The 16298-nt window shown below is 29.0% G+C and overlaps 2 protein-coding genes across 4 annotated transcripts; one reads left to right on the plus strand and one right to left on the minus strand.

The window, feature by feature from the left end:
* Nucleotides 1–1122: 1122 nt before the first annotated feature.
* LOC114122207 (E3 ubiquitin-protein ligase RNF216-like) lies at nt 1123–5577 on the plus strand. 3 transcript variants are annotated; one of them, XM_050199170.1, is made up of 12 exons: nt 1123–1300; nt 1489–1834; nt 2391–2968; nt 3043–3229; nt 3302–3382; nt 3449–3564; nt 3647–3734; nt 3798–3976; nt 4554–4664; nt 4754–4903; nt 4973–5223; nt 5283–5577. In XM_050199170.1, the coding sequence occupies exons 2-12, from the start codon at nt 1823–1825 to the stop codon at nt 5318–5320; spliced, it is 1791 nt and encodes a 596-aa protein (XP_050055127.1). In that variant the 5' UTR covers nt 1123–1300; nt 1489–1822; the 3' UTR covers nt 5321–5577. The 3 variants fall into 3 exon arrangements, with proteins under 3 accessions (XP_050055127.1, XP_050055132.1, XP_027840598.2); XM_050199175.1 differs by lacking the exon at nt 1489–1834 and having other exon boundaries at nt 1127–1300; XM_027984797.2 differs by lacking the exon at nt 1123–1300 and having other exon boundaries at nt 1317–1834.
* Nucleotides 5578–7195: 1618 nt separating this feature from the next.
* LOC114122201 (lysine-specific demethylase 3A-like) lies at nt 7196–13247 on the minus strand. Its single transcript, XM_027984791.2, has 6 exons — nt 12618–13247; nt 11961–12025; nt 11307–11432; nt 9402–11239; nt 7835–8701; nt 7196–7718 (listed from the first exon to the last, which is right to left on the minus strand). The coding sequence occupies exons 1-6, from the start codon at nt 12671–12673 to the stop codon at nt 7509–7511; spliced, it is 3162 nt and encodes a 1053-aa protein (XP_027840592.2). The 5' UTR covers nt 12674–13247; the 3' UTR covers nt 7196–7508.
* Between the last annotated feature and the right edge of the window lie 3051 nt (nt 13248–16298).

Here is a 16298-nt window from a genome sequence, read left to right on the forward strand (position 1 = left end):
ATATTTTAATAATTCATCAAACATATTTACCATTTTCTGAAAGTTAAATTAATTAATAAAAAAGTTTATTATATAGATTTATAAATTATTTGAAAAATGTACAATATGTAGGTAGGTAGGTACTTCATTTTTGATTATTGTAATTGAGTTTAATTGTACATTTGCAAAATCATTTTGTGGCCATATTGGCTCCCTCCGAGCTCCGACATTTTACATTAGGACTAACTTCACTAACTTCCACAGAAATATTAGTAACAGATGGTAGAGCATTAGGTCTTAATCTAGCCTTTTTACAATTTTGATAATTCTAAATATAAGATTTAAAGTATGTATTATAATATGTATAAATTTAAAAACAATTATAACCATATCAACATAATATATTTAAATATTGGTTTAGTTTCTTACCATTTCATTATCATTAAAGCTAGAGAGCCTATATAGCTATATAGATCTTATATAGCCTAGGCTCTCTAATTAAAGCTATTCCAAAAGCTATATGTAGTTACTAATTACATCATTAGCTGTAAAATATAACTCGCACAAATGTGTAGGATTATTTGTAATTTTATTAATAAATTTCAATCAGTTTGCTCGTTCCAAATCATTTTTAGGCAATTGAAATAAGGAATATTTAATTGTCTTATCGCCCATACGACTTAGACAATTAAGTATAGCACATGTATTAACCATATTATTAAAAAAATAAAACAAAACAAAACTAGATACTTAAAAATTCATAATTGTATAAACAAAATAAATAAAAACAACATACAGAAAATGTATACAATGTGTAATGTAAATGTAATGTATATTACAATATTACATACAGCTATACAAGAAATAAAAATATTGAAATTAAGAAACTAAAATAAAATAAATATATTTGAATAGGTATTGAGGAACTATTTTTGAGTCTATTGATGAACTCAACTACTAGATAGCGCTTGGGCTCAAAAAGTATTTTACCTTCGTACACCGCCTCATCTATAATTTTTCATGGACAGACCCACAAACCCCTTCACTCGAACCCCTTCACTGATGCCAGTCCTGTATATCTTAGTCCGTATTTTGGGAACCTCTGGCCTAGTGGTTAGTGGTTACTAGTACGCGGTAATCAGTTTATTCTGTTAAACATGTAATCATGTTCAGTCTGTGCGATCGGCGCACTAAAAATATCATACGCATGATAAGGGAAAAACATGTGCGCGAATATTTTTGTGTACAATAATATAATTTAATAATTTACTTGGTATAGTTAGTACTTAGAAGTTATATTTATAATAATAATATAATACAGGTAATGAAATATTACGTTTATTAATAATTATTATTTTATTGTTACCTCTTACTCGGTTACCAAAATCTACAACCGTTTAGTATTTTTCTTGGGATTTTGTGTGGTGATTGATCCGATATGCCTATAAAGTTATAATTATATAAATTGTACAATATATAATTCAGATCTATAAATATTTTATTTTACAGTGACGTTTTTAATTTGTGTTTAATGTTACTATGATACTATGAATTGATAGTTTTGTTTTAATGTTCAACAACATTTATAATAAGTAATAACAATGCCAACCGTCGACGAAGGTTTTCCAATGATTTGAATTGATCATTGTTGACGATTGTTGCATTTCTATGGCCAAACAGTACTTCATATCGTTCCTGCCGATGTCCTGATCAAATGTTATCTGTGACCTTTTCGTTCTTCAAATATTGTAATATTGCGGCGTTTACAAAATTTAAGCTGTGACTGCATACTGGCTGCATTTAAGATTCGATACTACCTTAATTGAGTTCAATCCCCCCGAAAATGGCAACAATGGTAAGTTAAATATTAAATATTGAAAACTTCTCAGCTACTTTACTTCCACTGGGAGAAGGATCAAGGAAAGGGGGTTGTGTATATCCTCGGGCCATAAGTCGAAAGAGGCCACAATATGTCAACATGTTATTTTACTACATCTAATTAATAATAAATGAACTTATTTTGGATAAAAGGACTTCTCCTTAAGTAATAGCCCCCCTTATATTATGACCACAATCCTGCAAGTTAACCTTGTCTTTTAAAAGTAAAAACTAAACAACATTAGGAAGTTGTAGTTATTAATACTGCGTTAATTCAACAAATAACTTAAATTTTAATTTAGCTTGAATTAATGATTGAGTTCAAAGTATTATTATTATTGTTATATATATATTTTTTTTTTTTTTTTGAAATATTGTGTATTTGTATATTTAAAAGACGTATTGTAGCATTAATTAGAGTGAATTAAATTTAAAATATTTATTTATTTTCCGTATATTTTCTTATCTACTTATTCAAATTTGATGTTACGTAAACGAAAATATGCACATTAACTTGTATTTTTTTTTTCTAGGCTAATACTTTAACTGCATCATTATTTGAAAACCCAACTACACTAGCGGAATGTATTGCTTATTCAAATTTTAATAATTATGGGTGGCAAACTCTATACAAAAATTATATGTCAAATGTTATGAAAATAATAAATATTCATAGTGATATAAGCCGTTTGTATTTGCTGATTAAACTTGATATAAACATTAATAACTTAGATGATACTCTTTTAACACTACAAATTGAAGAAAAAATAATCCAATCTCCTGAAGCTGTACAATTAACCAACAATTTAAAAGATATTATGCCAGATGCTGATCCCATTTACTTAGATCTAGTTGGAGAATACTATGCCTATGATAATGAAAAACTATACGAATTCATTGGTCAAATTACTACAAATAAAAAAAGCTATCCTAGACTTCAAGAGTACAATGAACGTGTTAATCATTTGGCTACTGTAAAAAGATTAAGAGACAATTTCACAGTTCAAGAGTTTTTAAAGATGTGTCCTGATCCAGTTAATTACTTCAAAAATATTAAAGTGAATTCAATTACTATACATTATAATGAATCACTGTCTTATTTAAGTGATAGGTGAGTTTTACTTTTAGCAATTTTTAATGTATTCAATATTAATCTTGGAATGTTTTTCATTTTTTTTTTATTAGATTCAATCTTCTTTCATTGGCCAAGTTACGTGCTGAATTACTTAAACATAGTTTCAATTTATCAAAAGCTTTCGACTCTTTATTAGCTGATCCTAAACCTGTTTATTTAAAAAATAAAAGAAAATCGTTTGGTAGTCGTCATCAGATTAATTATAAGACAACAGAAAATATTGAATTTTTAAAAGAAGTAACTATAACATTTAATTTATTGATGTTCTATGCATACTGTAATAAATAAATAAATAAATGATTATTTTAGATTGCATACCTTGATCATAAAGATGAAATTCTAAATTATATTGAGTCTGTAAAAACTATACATAGAATTCAAGTGGAAGAAGTAAAATATTTAAAATAATATATCATTAATGTGATATTTAATTGATGTTAATTATTATTTTTATAGGCTAAGTGTATTGGCAATCTAAACACTTGTGAATGCTGTTTCGATAATGAACTATTAACTACTGAAGTGTTTTCCTGTCCAGCTGGGCATACATTTTGTTCTTCTTGTATAAAAAAGTAAATAATTGAACAGTCATGTATTGTATGTTATTTTTTCAGTATTTATTTTATCTAAATTTTATTTTTTATATATATATAGAGGTACAGAAGTTGCAGTTGGTGGAAGTAAGGTGGATATTAAGTGCTTTGCTAATTGTAATGAAGAATTCAATCTAACTATGATAAAAGTAAGTATTTATTTTTCATTACTTAGTTGTTATTTAATCGACTTATAATTTGTATATTTTCAGAGTATTGTTGATGACAAACTATATCAACGTATTATGAGATTGAAGCAAGCACAAGAAATTAAAGCAGCTGATATTGAAGGACTTGAAACTTGTGCATTTTGTGATTATTCTGTTATTTTATCCCCAGATCTCAAGATTATTAACTGTTTGAATCCTGAATGCAAAAAAGAAACTTGCAGGTAAAAAAATTGTAGTTTTTTTTTATTGAACATTATTACATCAGCTACTATGGTCATTAGTTATTAGTTGATATTATATTTACATTTAAATTAAAGTTAGAATAAATTTATGTTTATATTAAGTTATATAATTGTATTGTATATATTAAATCAGGAGTTAACTAAACAATTAAACAGTGAACCACAGTTATATTATGTTCAAAATAAACTAAATTGCTGGAAGATTTATTTTTTAGATACTAAATTTTTATTATGTCACTACAGTGAGGAAGTAAATGAATTTTCCTTACAGTATTTAGATATAACTCTTACTCTGATTATTCTCGGACTTTTGACATAAAGTTACAACACCTATTCTATTTTGTATTAAATTATCAATTTATTACAAACATTTATTATTTTATTGGTATATTGTATTTAAATAAATTATTATGTATTATGATATTTATTAAAAAGCCATTTGGTGTTTATTCTAATCAAATAACTTATTATTTGTGTATTCTAAGATTTTTTTTATTATTAATATTATTTTCTTTTATTCATCGTGTGTAAATAAAAAATGTATTTAAATCTTTAGGCAATGTCGAGAAGAAAGTCATTTCCCATACAGATGTGATCAAATAGAAAAAGCACCAGAAGTAGAAGTCAGAACTATGATTGAAAACAAAATGACTGAAGTACTCATAAGGTAACCAAGTTAGATTTGTCGTTGAAATTTTGATAATTATATTAACATTATTTTATACATCTATAATTTCTTTTGCTTATTCAATATAGAATTTGTTATTATTGTAAACGTAAGTTTGTCAAGGAAGATGGATGCAACAAAATGACTTGCAGTTGTGGTAAACAAATGTGTTACATATGTAGACAGCCAGTTGATTCTAATTATGCTCATTTTTACCACCAAAAAGTGATGGAAAATAAGTAGGTTTTATTGACAACTAATAAATTATATAATATTTAAAAATGTATACATTTATTAATGATTATTAGGTGCCCATTGTACACAGATGAAAATATTGTACATACTACTGCTGTTGAAGCAGCTGCTAGATTGATAATCAACGAACTGAAAATTAAGAAACCCGAATTGTTGAGGAATATTGATATCAACAAGATTTTGCCGGCATTAAAAAAATCAAATAAGATTCCAACTACTCAGAAATCTGCTTTAGATATAAATAAAGTAGTCGCTACAGTTATTGGTCAAAACGTAGAAGATATTAATAATCTCAAAGATATGAGTGAGTTTTTTTCCTATTTTAATGTTATTAAAGCATATTTTAATTTAATTATTTTCTAGGATCATTGGAACCGCGAGTTAAAAAACCTAAGCATTAAATTGCCTTATGATCAGCAGATGTGTTAATTGCAAATGTTTATAAATTTTACTAGTTAAAAAGTACAATTTTCAGACCAGTGTTCTTAATTTTTATTTGCATACTTCCAAGTTAATTGTGTTATTTATTTTTTAATTTTATCTTAGTCATTCCTTATTATATATAATATAGTTAAAAGAATTAATATTTATGTATAACATAATCAAATTAAAATTGGATATGTCATTAAAATAAAAATTATCTTACATTTCCAAATAATATTTTTATTCTTTTACCATTTTTACCTTTATTTTAGATTTTAAAAAAGTAAATTTATTATAAACCTAATCATTAAGCTATAACCAAAACAGTATCACTTGAAAAATGTATATCATATAAGTTCATATAATATGACGGTTTAGTGATTTATGTTACAATCACGAAGAATCTTTTAGATTTGTAGCGATTTAAGTGAACAATGATTTAATTCAGACTGTATCAGTGTTGGTGATATAGCCCTAGTTAGTGCAAATTCAGGGTAATTAGTGTTGGAAACAGAAAAAGAGGAAAAAACACTTAGTTAACAAGATTCGCTTACTTGAAGAATATGTATATTTATATATATTTCATTATGGTAATTTTGAATGGCAATACAGAGTTTAATTTGTGAGGAATATAAAGAAATAACTCAATAAATTAATTTAATAATTTATCAATGTCAATATGTGTAATAATCAATGACACAAAAAAGGCAAATAATGTTCGCTCAACTACAGATTAAAACAGAGAGAACAGATTTGGCTACCAACTGTATGATGTATACGACTTGGTTCCCGTCCCTTGTGCTGTAATCTTGTTATCAGACAAGGTTAGAGACATATTTCTAATGTTATTTCTTCATTCTATGGTTAGAGAGACTACTTTTTGCATTGTTGCACTCCATAGCGGTGGTTAAAAAAATTTGTTGATAGGTCTTACAGAGCTTGTACATTAAATTTGCTTCTAGTATTATAAACTATATCAAATTACATCTTTGATCTGTCAGGGGTACTATTGAATACCTTCTCACTGTAATTTCCTACTATTTTACATAAATAAAAAAATTACTTATAGAGTAAAAACATTAAAGGATAGATCGTAATTATACATTTTCATCAAAATAAAAATTGTATTTGAATTATGGTGTACATATTTCTTTATCTTCTGTAAATATTTGGCTATAAGCAATGCCCAAAATTTGTATTTACCATCCTTTTAGAGATAAGAAAAATAGTTCTAAGTAATACTACATATTATTCTAAATTATTTAATAGACAATAGTACAACTTTCTAGAAATCAACTAATATTTTATACATTGCTGATGACAATTATTAGATTTCATGACTGATGTTCTCGGAATAAATTAATATTATCCTATTTCAACACAAGGGAATGTAAAAAACTTCTCTTAATCTAAACATAGATCAAGACTATTGACTATATATATTTTTAATTTTGTATATACGCACAATTTTAAAAATGTAAGATATTATTTATTTAATTTTTAACGATAGTAGAGGAAGATTTTCATTTTGAATGGACAAATTAATGTATTTATTTTGACATACAAGTTGTAGCTAAAATGCTAATTTTTTTTTTTTAATTTTTACATTTCTAGAAAAAATAACACGATACCTTTAAAAAAAATAGCACTTTCACAATATTGTTAACATTTATCTTAATTAACAAATCATAAATACTTACATAATAAAGTAGGTAACACTGTTCATTTTAATATACAGAAAAATAGTCTAATATTGCTTCAATAATTTAAACATAGTCTGAAACAACAAATGTCCATGAAAAATGTATTACTACACATTTTTTTATCACATATAAAAATTATATTCTAAGAAATAATAATAAAATAGTTCAATTTATTTATCATAATAAACCATAATTATAAGTTATAACAATAAGTAATATTTATGTACACAGCCTTAATAATTTAAAACAATTGATATATTCATGTTAGAATAATTAAAACTATATAATAAAAAAAATTGACTAAAAATGAGATGGCAACTTATGGTAATTTCCATTTTCAATTAAAATGTAAAAAAAAATATAAAAAGTATTTGGTGGATGCAACAATTATTTTAATTTTGTAAACATTCTATACAAAATGTTAAATAATGTTAACATACAAAAATGTTGATACATTTGTATGTTACAATAGTCGAGGTTTATTGTGCATCAATACTGAAACAGAGTCTTTGACAGCATGAAACACAATATTTTTGATCTGTAACTTGTCCTCATGATTAGTATGACTGTCAGTTAGATGTCGAAATTCTTGTGTCATTCGAAACGAATGATGAACATTTTCTGGCGATACAAAATCTTCAGCCACTTTTATACAATTGTGTAAATTTCTGACCTAATAAAATAAATAAATAAAAATATAAAAATATTGTAATAATATTAATACATACACTATTTTTAATTAAATCTTAAAATGAATATTAGAATCCATTTTACAGATGTATTATGTACCTGGTGAGGGGCTCCTGCTGGAATAAACACTGCGTCACCATAATACTGAACGATTGCATATCCTTTAACTCCATATTCTCTATACAAGCGCTCCCTAAGGTATTCATCTAGATAGTGGGATTGATCGTGTATAGGATCGCTGAATTGTTCCAAAGGTGTTCCGTGTTCAACTGCAACTTTAATTAACAAATCTCTAATCGAGTCAGCGTCTGATGCATGGTAAATATGCCACAGAGCTCCAGGAGTTTCTCCATCCACGTAAATTCGTCTCATTGTTAAATCATCACAACCAGCTTCTTCAATCACTTGTAAAGCTTCCTTCACATACCAATTATGATCATATTCTTTGCAGTTCTTAGTAATCGCAACATAAACCATAACATTAACAGCATCTGATATATCCAAATGAAGGTTTGTAGTGCCTACTTCTTTGTGCTTTGTACTTGAATTACCATAAGCTGTATACATTTTTGGGCCCAAATCTGGCCGAACAAAGCAGTCTGGTAGACGAGAAGCCAAGTTGTATTTACCATTACGGTGTGTATATTCTTTCAGTGGTAAACAATTCATTAAATCTTGAAATCTATCAGGCAATGTTTCTGCAAAATCTGCCGATGGCGGCCAGTCTTTAAGTTTTAGTAGCATTACATTGCCTTGTTTATCACACAACCTTTCCTCAGCATTTTCAAACCCATTCCAAAACTTACTCATTGGTTGGTCAGAAATCACATTACCAGTAGTACAGTTAATCAGGTCATTAATTTGATCGCCAAAATCACGAGAAAATGATTCTGGATGCCATAACGAAGAGTTTAATTTATTGCCAACATCACTTACTAATACAGGTTGACCGCGTTTCCATTGTTCCTGAAAAATCCAATAAATATTATGTTGTAATTATAATTATAATTTATTTTAAGTTTACATACTGTAACTACCCCAAGTAAAGTAGACCATCTAAGTGTTTAAGTATTTTTGTTTAACTAAAGTTAACAAATTCATTACTCTACTCTTCTATTTACTTTTATTAATATCATATCAGAAATTCTCATTGTACAAAATTATTATCTTAACATGTTTCATAATATTTTGGCTTTCAAATAACACCATCAACACAGACATTTAATTTTTTTTATTATTTATAAGTGGCAAGTGCTTCAGCGTTTTCTATTACCTCTACATTCTAAACACTTCATATAATTCCATTGATCTATAAATCTTTAAAAATATAATGAGTAATCAATTGTTTAACTCAAATACTCATCTAAAATACTTAATTTATCTTGCTGTTTTTAATTACATTAATTTAAGTAACCAAACTCAAATTTAAAATAATTCATCATTTTTTAATTTTTATGTCATATATTAAACTTCTTAGACATTTACTATTTTGCTGATTTATTACAGTTTTTAATTTATTAGCCAAATTTTTAATTTTTTTTCAAAACAAATATATATAATAAATATTATCTTATATCTTTGAAATAGTTTCAGATCATGCATAATAATTAGTATTTTTAAAAAGTTTTAAATTATACTAATAAAATAAAGAAGTATCTTTAAATACCTGAAAAATTGTATAGTTAATGTCACTTTTTGGATCTAATAAACGTAAAAGATGTCCTTCACACAGCCACATATGAGGTGCATGGGTCTCATCATTTGACAACAATGATATTTGAGGTGTAAACCATTTTTTTTTTCTGATATATTCAGCTGTACACAATTTATCTTCAATATCTTCCCTAGAAATTCTGGTACTAACTTTATAATCAGATTTAACTCCTTCATTCCCTTTAATTGAATTGAAATACTTAAAATGTTGTTTTTTTATTAAATCTTGCATTCCTAAAGTTTGTTCTTCATTATCATCTGCATCATCTATATCATCTGTATCATCTGTATCATCTGTATCATCTGTATCATCTGAATCATCCGAGCTACTTTTTCCATAAACATTGGTAAGAAACTCGTTAAGAGTAGAATCAATATAACCACTTGGCATAATTTTTTTTGATTTTTCGCAATTACAATTTAAAGGTATATTACGAGAATAACAAGTATCATGCATGAGGTCCGAAATATATTCTAAAGCATTCCCAGCAAGTATTTGGGTAATAGAAAGATTTTCAACCTGATGCTCTTTCTGATTTGAACAAAGTAACCAAATTTTTTTGTTGAAGTTTCTTTGTATAATATTTTGTTTTTCAGTCAGTCGAGCACCTTTGAGTTTGGCCCTAAAGCAATCAACACAAACTACAAACCCACATTTACCACAAGACCAGTGGTGATTGAATATTGTAGTTTTACAAACATCACACATTTCTCTAACTCCTTTTACACATTTTTTCCATACTATTTTACGTGTTTTCCCATTACTTGGTAAATTTAAGTTTAACGCTTCTATTTCATCTCGAACAAATATGCAAAATTGACCTCCTGCATCTTCTAAAATTTTTGTAGATGCTTTAATATTAAAATCACTAGGAGCAGATGAATGTTTACCTGGTAACCACATACCCATATCGATGAGACCAATATTTTTAAAAGGATCTGGATATCCAGCCACAGCTAAAATTCCAGATTTTGTATATTTTAATTCGCGGAATGCATAAAACCTACAAGTAATAGTATCATATTCACGTTTTGTCAAATTATTTTTCATTTGATGAACACGACATTCAATACATTTATCAATTGTTGATGGTAGATTAAGACAAATACTTTTTTGTAAAAATCTTTTATGAGTCTTAATAAAATCTTTTATTTCACAATGATCAAAACACATATTATTATGAATACCATTACCATTAATAATTTCTTGACAAGATTTTGGAGATTGTTCTGAAATGGCATTATATTGATCAATTTTATCATTAACTATTACTTTTTCATTATTTTTTTCAAAATAGGAGTGTTCTTTTTGAATGTCACAGGTCCAATTATTGCTAATTGTATCAGTATCAGCATCAGCATCAGTATCAAATTCATCTGAAAGTAATGTTTTCCTTTTGTGATTGGTTTCTATTGTTGAACCATTTTCATTTAATTGTTTTAAAATATTATTAAAAATATCCTCTTCATCAATAGACAAGTCACTATTCATTTCAATTATACATTCTCTGAATGCATTTTCCAATCTTATTTCTGCTTCTATACTTCTTTTATTTTTTTCGTGTGTATCATCAATCTCAGATTTAATTAAATGATCCATACCTGTATTTTCATTTTTTACTTTGGATATATAATTTGTATTACTTAATGGTGATAAATCTTTTTTAGACATTTCACATATCGAAATAGAATCTTGAATATCATTATAAGAATTATTTGGTAAATTTATTTCAAAATATTTTAATTTTTTGTTTCCCAACTCACTATCAGATAATGATTGATTTTTATTACCTAAACAAAATACAAAATTAATTTTTAAAAAAGTTAGAAAAATATAATTTTTTTCATTTTGTATTACTTGACGTTGATAACTCTTCTATAGACATTTTGCATCTTGAAATGGAATCTTGATTATCATTATATGTATCATTTGATAAATTTGTGAATGTATTGTTTTCAAACTCTCCATCAGCGACTATTTCATCTATATCAATAAATTATAAAAATCATTAAATATTTAAAATTATTTTAAAGTTATTTGGAAACAATATCTGTTTTTTTTTTTTGGGATATTACAGTTTAATATAATGTAAGTACTTGCTAATTTAACTAGTTATTACCATTAGGTGATGTATACAAGACTCGGGCTTAAATTGGGTTCAAACTGCATCATGTCATGTTATGATCATGATCAATATATTTATTATGTAAGAAACAAAATGTTGGTAATACATTTAACTGTACATAAAACAATATGGTGTGAACCTGGCTTTAAACAATTTTAGCAAGTGATTTCTTTTTTTAAAAATTTAATAAATCAAAAATTAATTTTTTATATAATTTCTATATAAAACTGAACTTCCAGCTAGTTACTAATATTCTATTTGAAATTAGTTCCATTAAATTATTTGCTAAAAATTATAATTTATTAGAGCAGTTTCAAGGTTTTTTATACTAATAACAAACATTATTTTTGACAATGTAAATATAAAAATACATGCATTATACTTACATTCAATAACTTGCTCTGCATCAGAAGAGCTGATAACTTCTGTATATTCACTCATCATTTTCATTCTAAAGGCAAAATATTAGTCTCAGGTTACTAAGAAATATACCATATATATTTTTAAATAATGTTTATACTGTATACTATATGATTTTGGTTTGATATATATTATACCTCAGTTTTTTCAGATTAGATAGTCATAATTAAATTGTTTTATTTAAAAAAATAAAATTTTAATCATTTCAATTAGATAATATAAGATTGATATGGTCTTATATAGAAAGAAACCTACAAATAGAAAGCTTATAAATTTATTTAAAAATTAAATGTATAAATAAGTTAATAAAATACCTAATAAACAATTATTCATTTATTCATTTTTTTGCTGACAATGATTACTATTTTGGCTATAAGAAAACCATAATTTATCACCCCAATTAAATCAAAACAAAATGGTATACCCACCTATTTTTATAGGTATAGTAGATTTATCTAAATTTACATAATATTATACTCAGTGTTTTGGTTTTGAGCTGGATCCTAAGAAGTTGACACTTTCACTTATCTCTGTCGCTACTCTACTGCAAAGCACGATAACTCAATACCGGCTGAGAGAATATTGCTACAACATTGTATAAAAGAATTTATCAACATGCTTACTCGATATCTGTTTGTAACTGCAGATTGTTACTCTGTGCTCCATTCAGTGGTAACATATCGTTCCTGGATCTGAATATCGTTTCAACGATTTGCAAGACAAGCACAATCTACTTCGCACGATGGCCACACACGAACCCGCATTTTTCTTTCGGGGACCAGCCACATAACATGAGGCTGTGTACTGATGGACGAACGTCTGTCAGACTGCGGACTGTGTAGCTTGCAGTCGTCACAATGAGCGAAAAAGGTAGAATTCGATCTGTATGGAATATAGATCACGGCTGTACAAAGGTGTGTGAGTAGTAAGACGAACGACGGTGAAACGGTTGCCCGATCAAAGGAGATTTAGGATATTTTCTTAAATAACCGAATTTCTCTTCGACTTCGTCGTTGTCCTCTCGAATGGTTAATGTTGTCGTTATCATTAACAACACGGTACATTGTATTGGAAGTGCAGTCATCAGCCGTCGCTCGACATCGGTGACAGTGCGCACGCACGTACACGAGCACTCTGTTATCAATGTGCATCGGGAATCGGGATAACGGTAGGTACACAAGGAGTAATAATATGGGAATATGAGCTCTGTCTTATGGAAGAGTCTGATTTCCCGTGGTATACTATAATAATATGCCGTACGGGATAAATGATAAAAATATAATCACAGATAATTTATTTTGTGATAATATTATAATGATAATAGAAAAAATAATATTATTAAGGATTAAGGAATGATCGATTGACGACCACCGTCTTGGTAACCAGAGATAGGCTGCAATACTGTAATAAATAATAAATTAAATTAAAAACTATTTTTCACTGACCGTCTAACCCCGTAGTTATTTTGACCATATACTTGCCACTGACAAATAACAATTTGACATCAATAATTAGGTAGATATCGTCGGTTGGGTCATAGATGTATTCCCCCGGTTTACGATTCAAAATCATTGAGTTGGTTGTAATAATATTTTTGGTTAAATGACAATATACTATATAGTCAAAAAGATAATCAATTTCATTGTTAAATTGTAACGATTACTGATTAGGACTCAGGAGGTACTGAAATTCTAATTTGGTCTTTTTTTTTTAATAGGTAATAAAACGATTGTAGCTTAACTTTGGTATACTAGCTGACAGTCGACATCGTGGACTTAGATATGATATACCAACTTATATATTTATATTATATTATTATATTCATATTGTGTTTGCACCGCTTCATGGGTACTGTACTGTTTTCACGACGTTTAGTCTTTCATACATCATAATTTATTGAAAATAAATAAGATACATTAAAAGGGAGGTGCCGGAGGTAGATGGTACACGCCCCGTATTATCCAACTAATTTTCTTTTAAATAATGGTAGGTATGTAGCCGGAGCATGTTACACTACTGACTTACGAAAACAGACATGATATACCTAATACATAAACATTGAGGCCATTTCGAAATTTGTATGAACCAGACGTGTAGGAATATGTAGTGTATAGCTCCGTCCTAACGCAGTCTGTACAGAACTCTCACACTCATATATACCTACATACAGCGCCGGATAGAGAAGGTATCGGCCCACCGAGTTTTAGAATTTTAACCAGCCTTAAAAATATTAGCGGCCCATTTTTCAATAATATAAAGTCATTAATTCATATTTATATACATTTTTGAGCTGTTAATAGTAACAGAGTTTGGGGTATTCAAATATTTTCGATTATATATTACTAAGTCGGTCTAAATTTTAAGCAGCCCACCGAGTTTTACTCGGTAACTCGCCGGATCTATCCTACCTACGTATATACTGATGGACATCCAATAAAGATACTACCAAACGTCAAACAAATATAATATAACAATTTTTTGATGTTAACATTTTTACGCGCCACTCCCCCCCCCCCCCCAAAAAAAAGAAAAAGAATGTGTGTAAAAAATGGGTTTAAAGTGAATTGCAGATATAAATTCGATGTCACGAAATAGTGCTGTAACGGTCTCCCTCTGTGGACATGGCTATTGGAGAGCAGTGGCGACCAATGCCGTGGACAACCAGCATTATATCGTCACTTTCTGCGACCCACGCGCAATAACCAATCATAGTGACGCAGTGGACGTGGCTTGGAGAGCAGTGGCGAACAATGCTGCGGGTAACCAGCGTTATCGCCATCGTATGACCACGAGCAATAACCAACCACAGCGACGCAGTGGGCGAGACTACCCATACAAATACGAGTACAGAGCACGCTAGCATTCAGTATTCGATAGTCGATACGACTTTGCCGTAGCAAGATCTGCCCGGGGTAGACTTGCGAGTTTTAGACTTTCTCTATTTTAAACCGAAAAATAATAAATAGGTATTGGCGAAAACTAGCTTAGAAAGGGTAAAGGTATATCTAGGGCGTCAACGCACAAAAAATAATACTATAGCCCTAAAAAAAAATCTCCGGAGAGTGCTACACAACGACAAAGAAAGCGGCGAGCCCGTATTGCGGAAGCAGCTGCCACATTCCCGTCAATGTCATCGAGGAGTTCTCGACAGCACCCTGACAATAGTCCATTAAACCGTGCATGTGTGATATAGTTGTAACAACTGCTGAGGTATATCCTGATTCCTGATCTTCAATTGCCATCGACTACCTAGTGGAACTACTATATCCGTAACAATCACTTAGATTCCTTCGGCTCTGCAGTATCAAAAGCCGAAACGTATTACGTGTAATCCACCAGCTTCCCCGAAAATTCAAGTTCTATACCACCGATGAAAAGAAAATTTTTTGTTGGAAAGACTGGACTGTTTTAGCCATTACATTCGTCTATTTTCAAAGTTCTCAATCAGTGTGGACAGCCCAAGTAATTACCAATTTCTGATAATAATTTGTCAATATCTCAGACTGCCAAGTCCTTATCAAATAATACTTCTGGTGATTTCACTAGGTAGTAGGTAAGTTCAGGCACCAACGGCTGTTCATCTAAACGGCCTAGGAAAAATACAATTAATACAATTCCACCACAGACAATGATGATACCGGTGTATCCGATATTAATGTATTAAGTGAATAGTGATTGACCAAAATAAGGCTTAAAGGATATTAACAAATCAATATTGAGCGTCAGATACAAACTCTGACACACTATTTTTTTTTATTGTTTTATCTACAACTCGGTAAAACGATAAAAAAAAAACAGCCGGGTCGGCTCTGCGAGTTACCCAGTAAAACTCTCTTGTCTACGACAACTTTAGACCAAATTACGAAGCGCTGCAGAATGCTGATACAGTTGGGTTGGGTTAGATTAATCTAACCTAACTATGGATTCGGTTATTGAATATTAGACTGGCAGTTGAGCACAGATATAGTACACGGTTGTGTATAGGATATTGAACTCGATGTGCCGACTTTGTCCGATCCGATCAATAACTTAAAATTTTCAATTTCAAATATTAGGTTAATGTAGCCTGTAGGTATGTTTGCTCTTTGTTGGATGCCCAGTACCAGTGCCGGCGGAAGGCATGTGCGATCGCACAGGGCGGCAAATATTTTTGGAATTTTAGGGGCGGCATTGTTTATAAATAAAAATATGTAGGTAAATTATATAAGGGCGGTATATTAGAGGTAATTGGCAGTTTGGCACAGGGCAACCTTAAAAATTTAAAATTTCAGTTGTCTATAAATAGCTCAAAAAAACTCAAAATA

This window comes from Aphis gossypii, chromosome 1 (assembly GCF_020184175.1).
Source record: "Aphis gossypii isolate Hap1 chromosome 1, ASM2018417v2, whole genome shotgun sequence".
Taxonomy (NCBI): domain Eukaryota; kingdom Metazoa; phylum Arthropoda; class Insecta; order Hemiptera; family Aphididae; genus Aphis; species Aphis gossypii.

Bases quoted from the DNA above. Each gene is read 5' to 3' on its own strand.
- LOC114122201 (XM_027984791.2), bottom strand. From the start codon at position 12,673: ATGTTACCACTGAATGGAGCACAGAGTAACAATCTGCAGTTACAAACA. The intron at 11,240-11,306 runs GTAATACAAAAT...TATTTTGTTTAG, and splicing joins AGAAGAGTTATCAACGTCAA to GTAATAAAAATCAATCATTA. The intron at 8,702-9,401 runs GTATTTAAAGAT...TGGATTTTTCAG, and splicing joins TTAACTATACAATTTTTCAG to GAACAATGGAAACGCGGTCA.
- LOC114122207 (XM_050199170.1), top strand. The intron at 3,977-4,553 runs GTAAAAAAATTG...TTAAATCTTTAG, and splicing joins TGCAAAAAAGAAACTTGCAG to GCAATGTCGAGAAGAAAGTC. The intron at 4,904-4,972 runs GTAGGTTTTATT...AATGATTATTAG, and splicing joins CAAAAAGTGATGGAAAATAA to GTGCCCATTGTACACAGATG.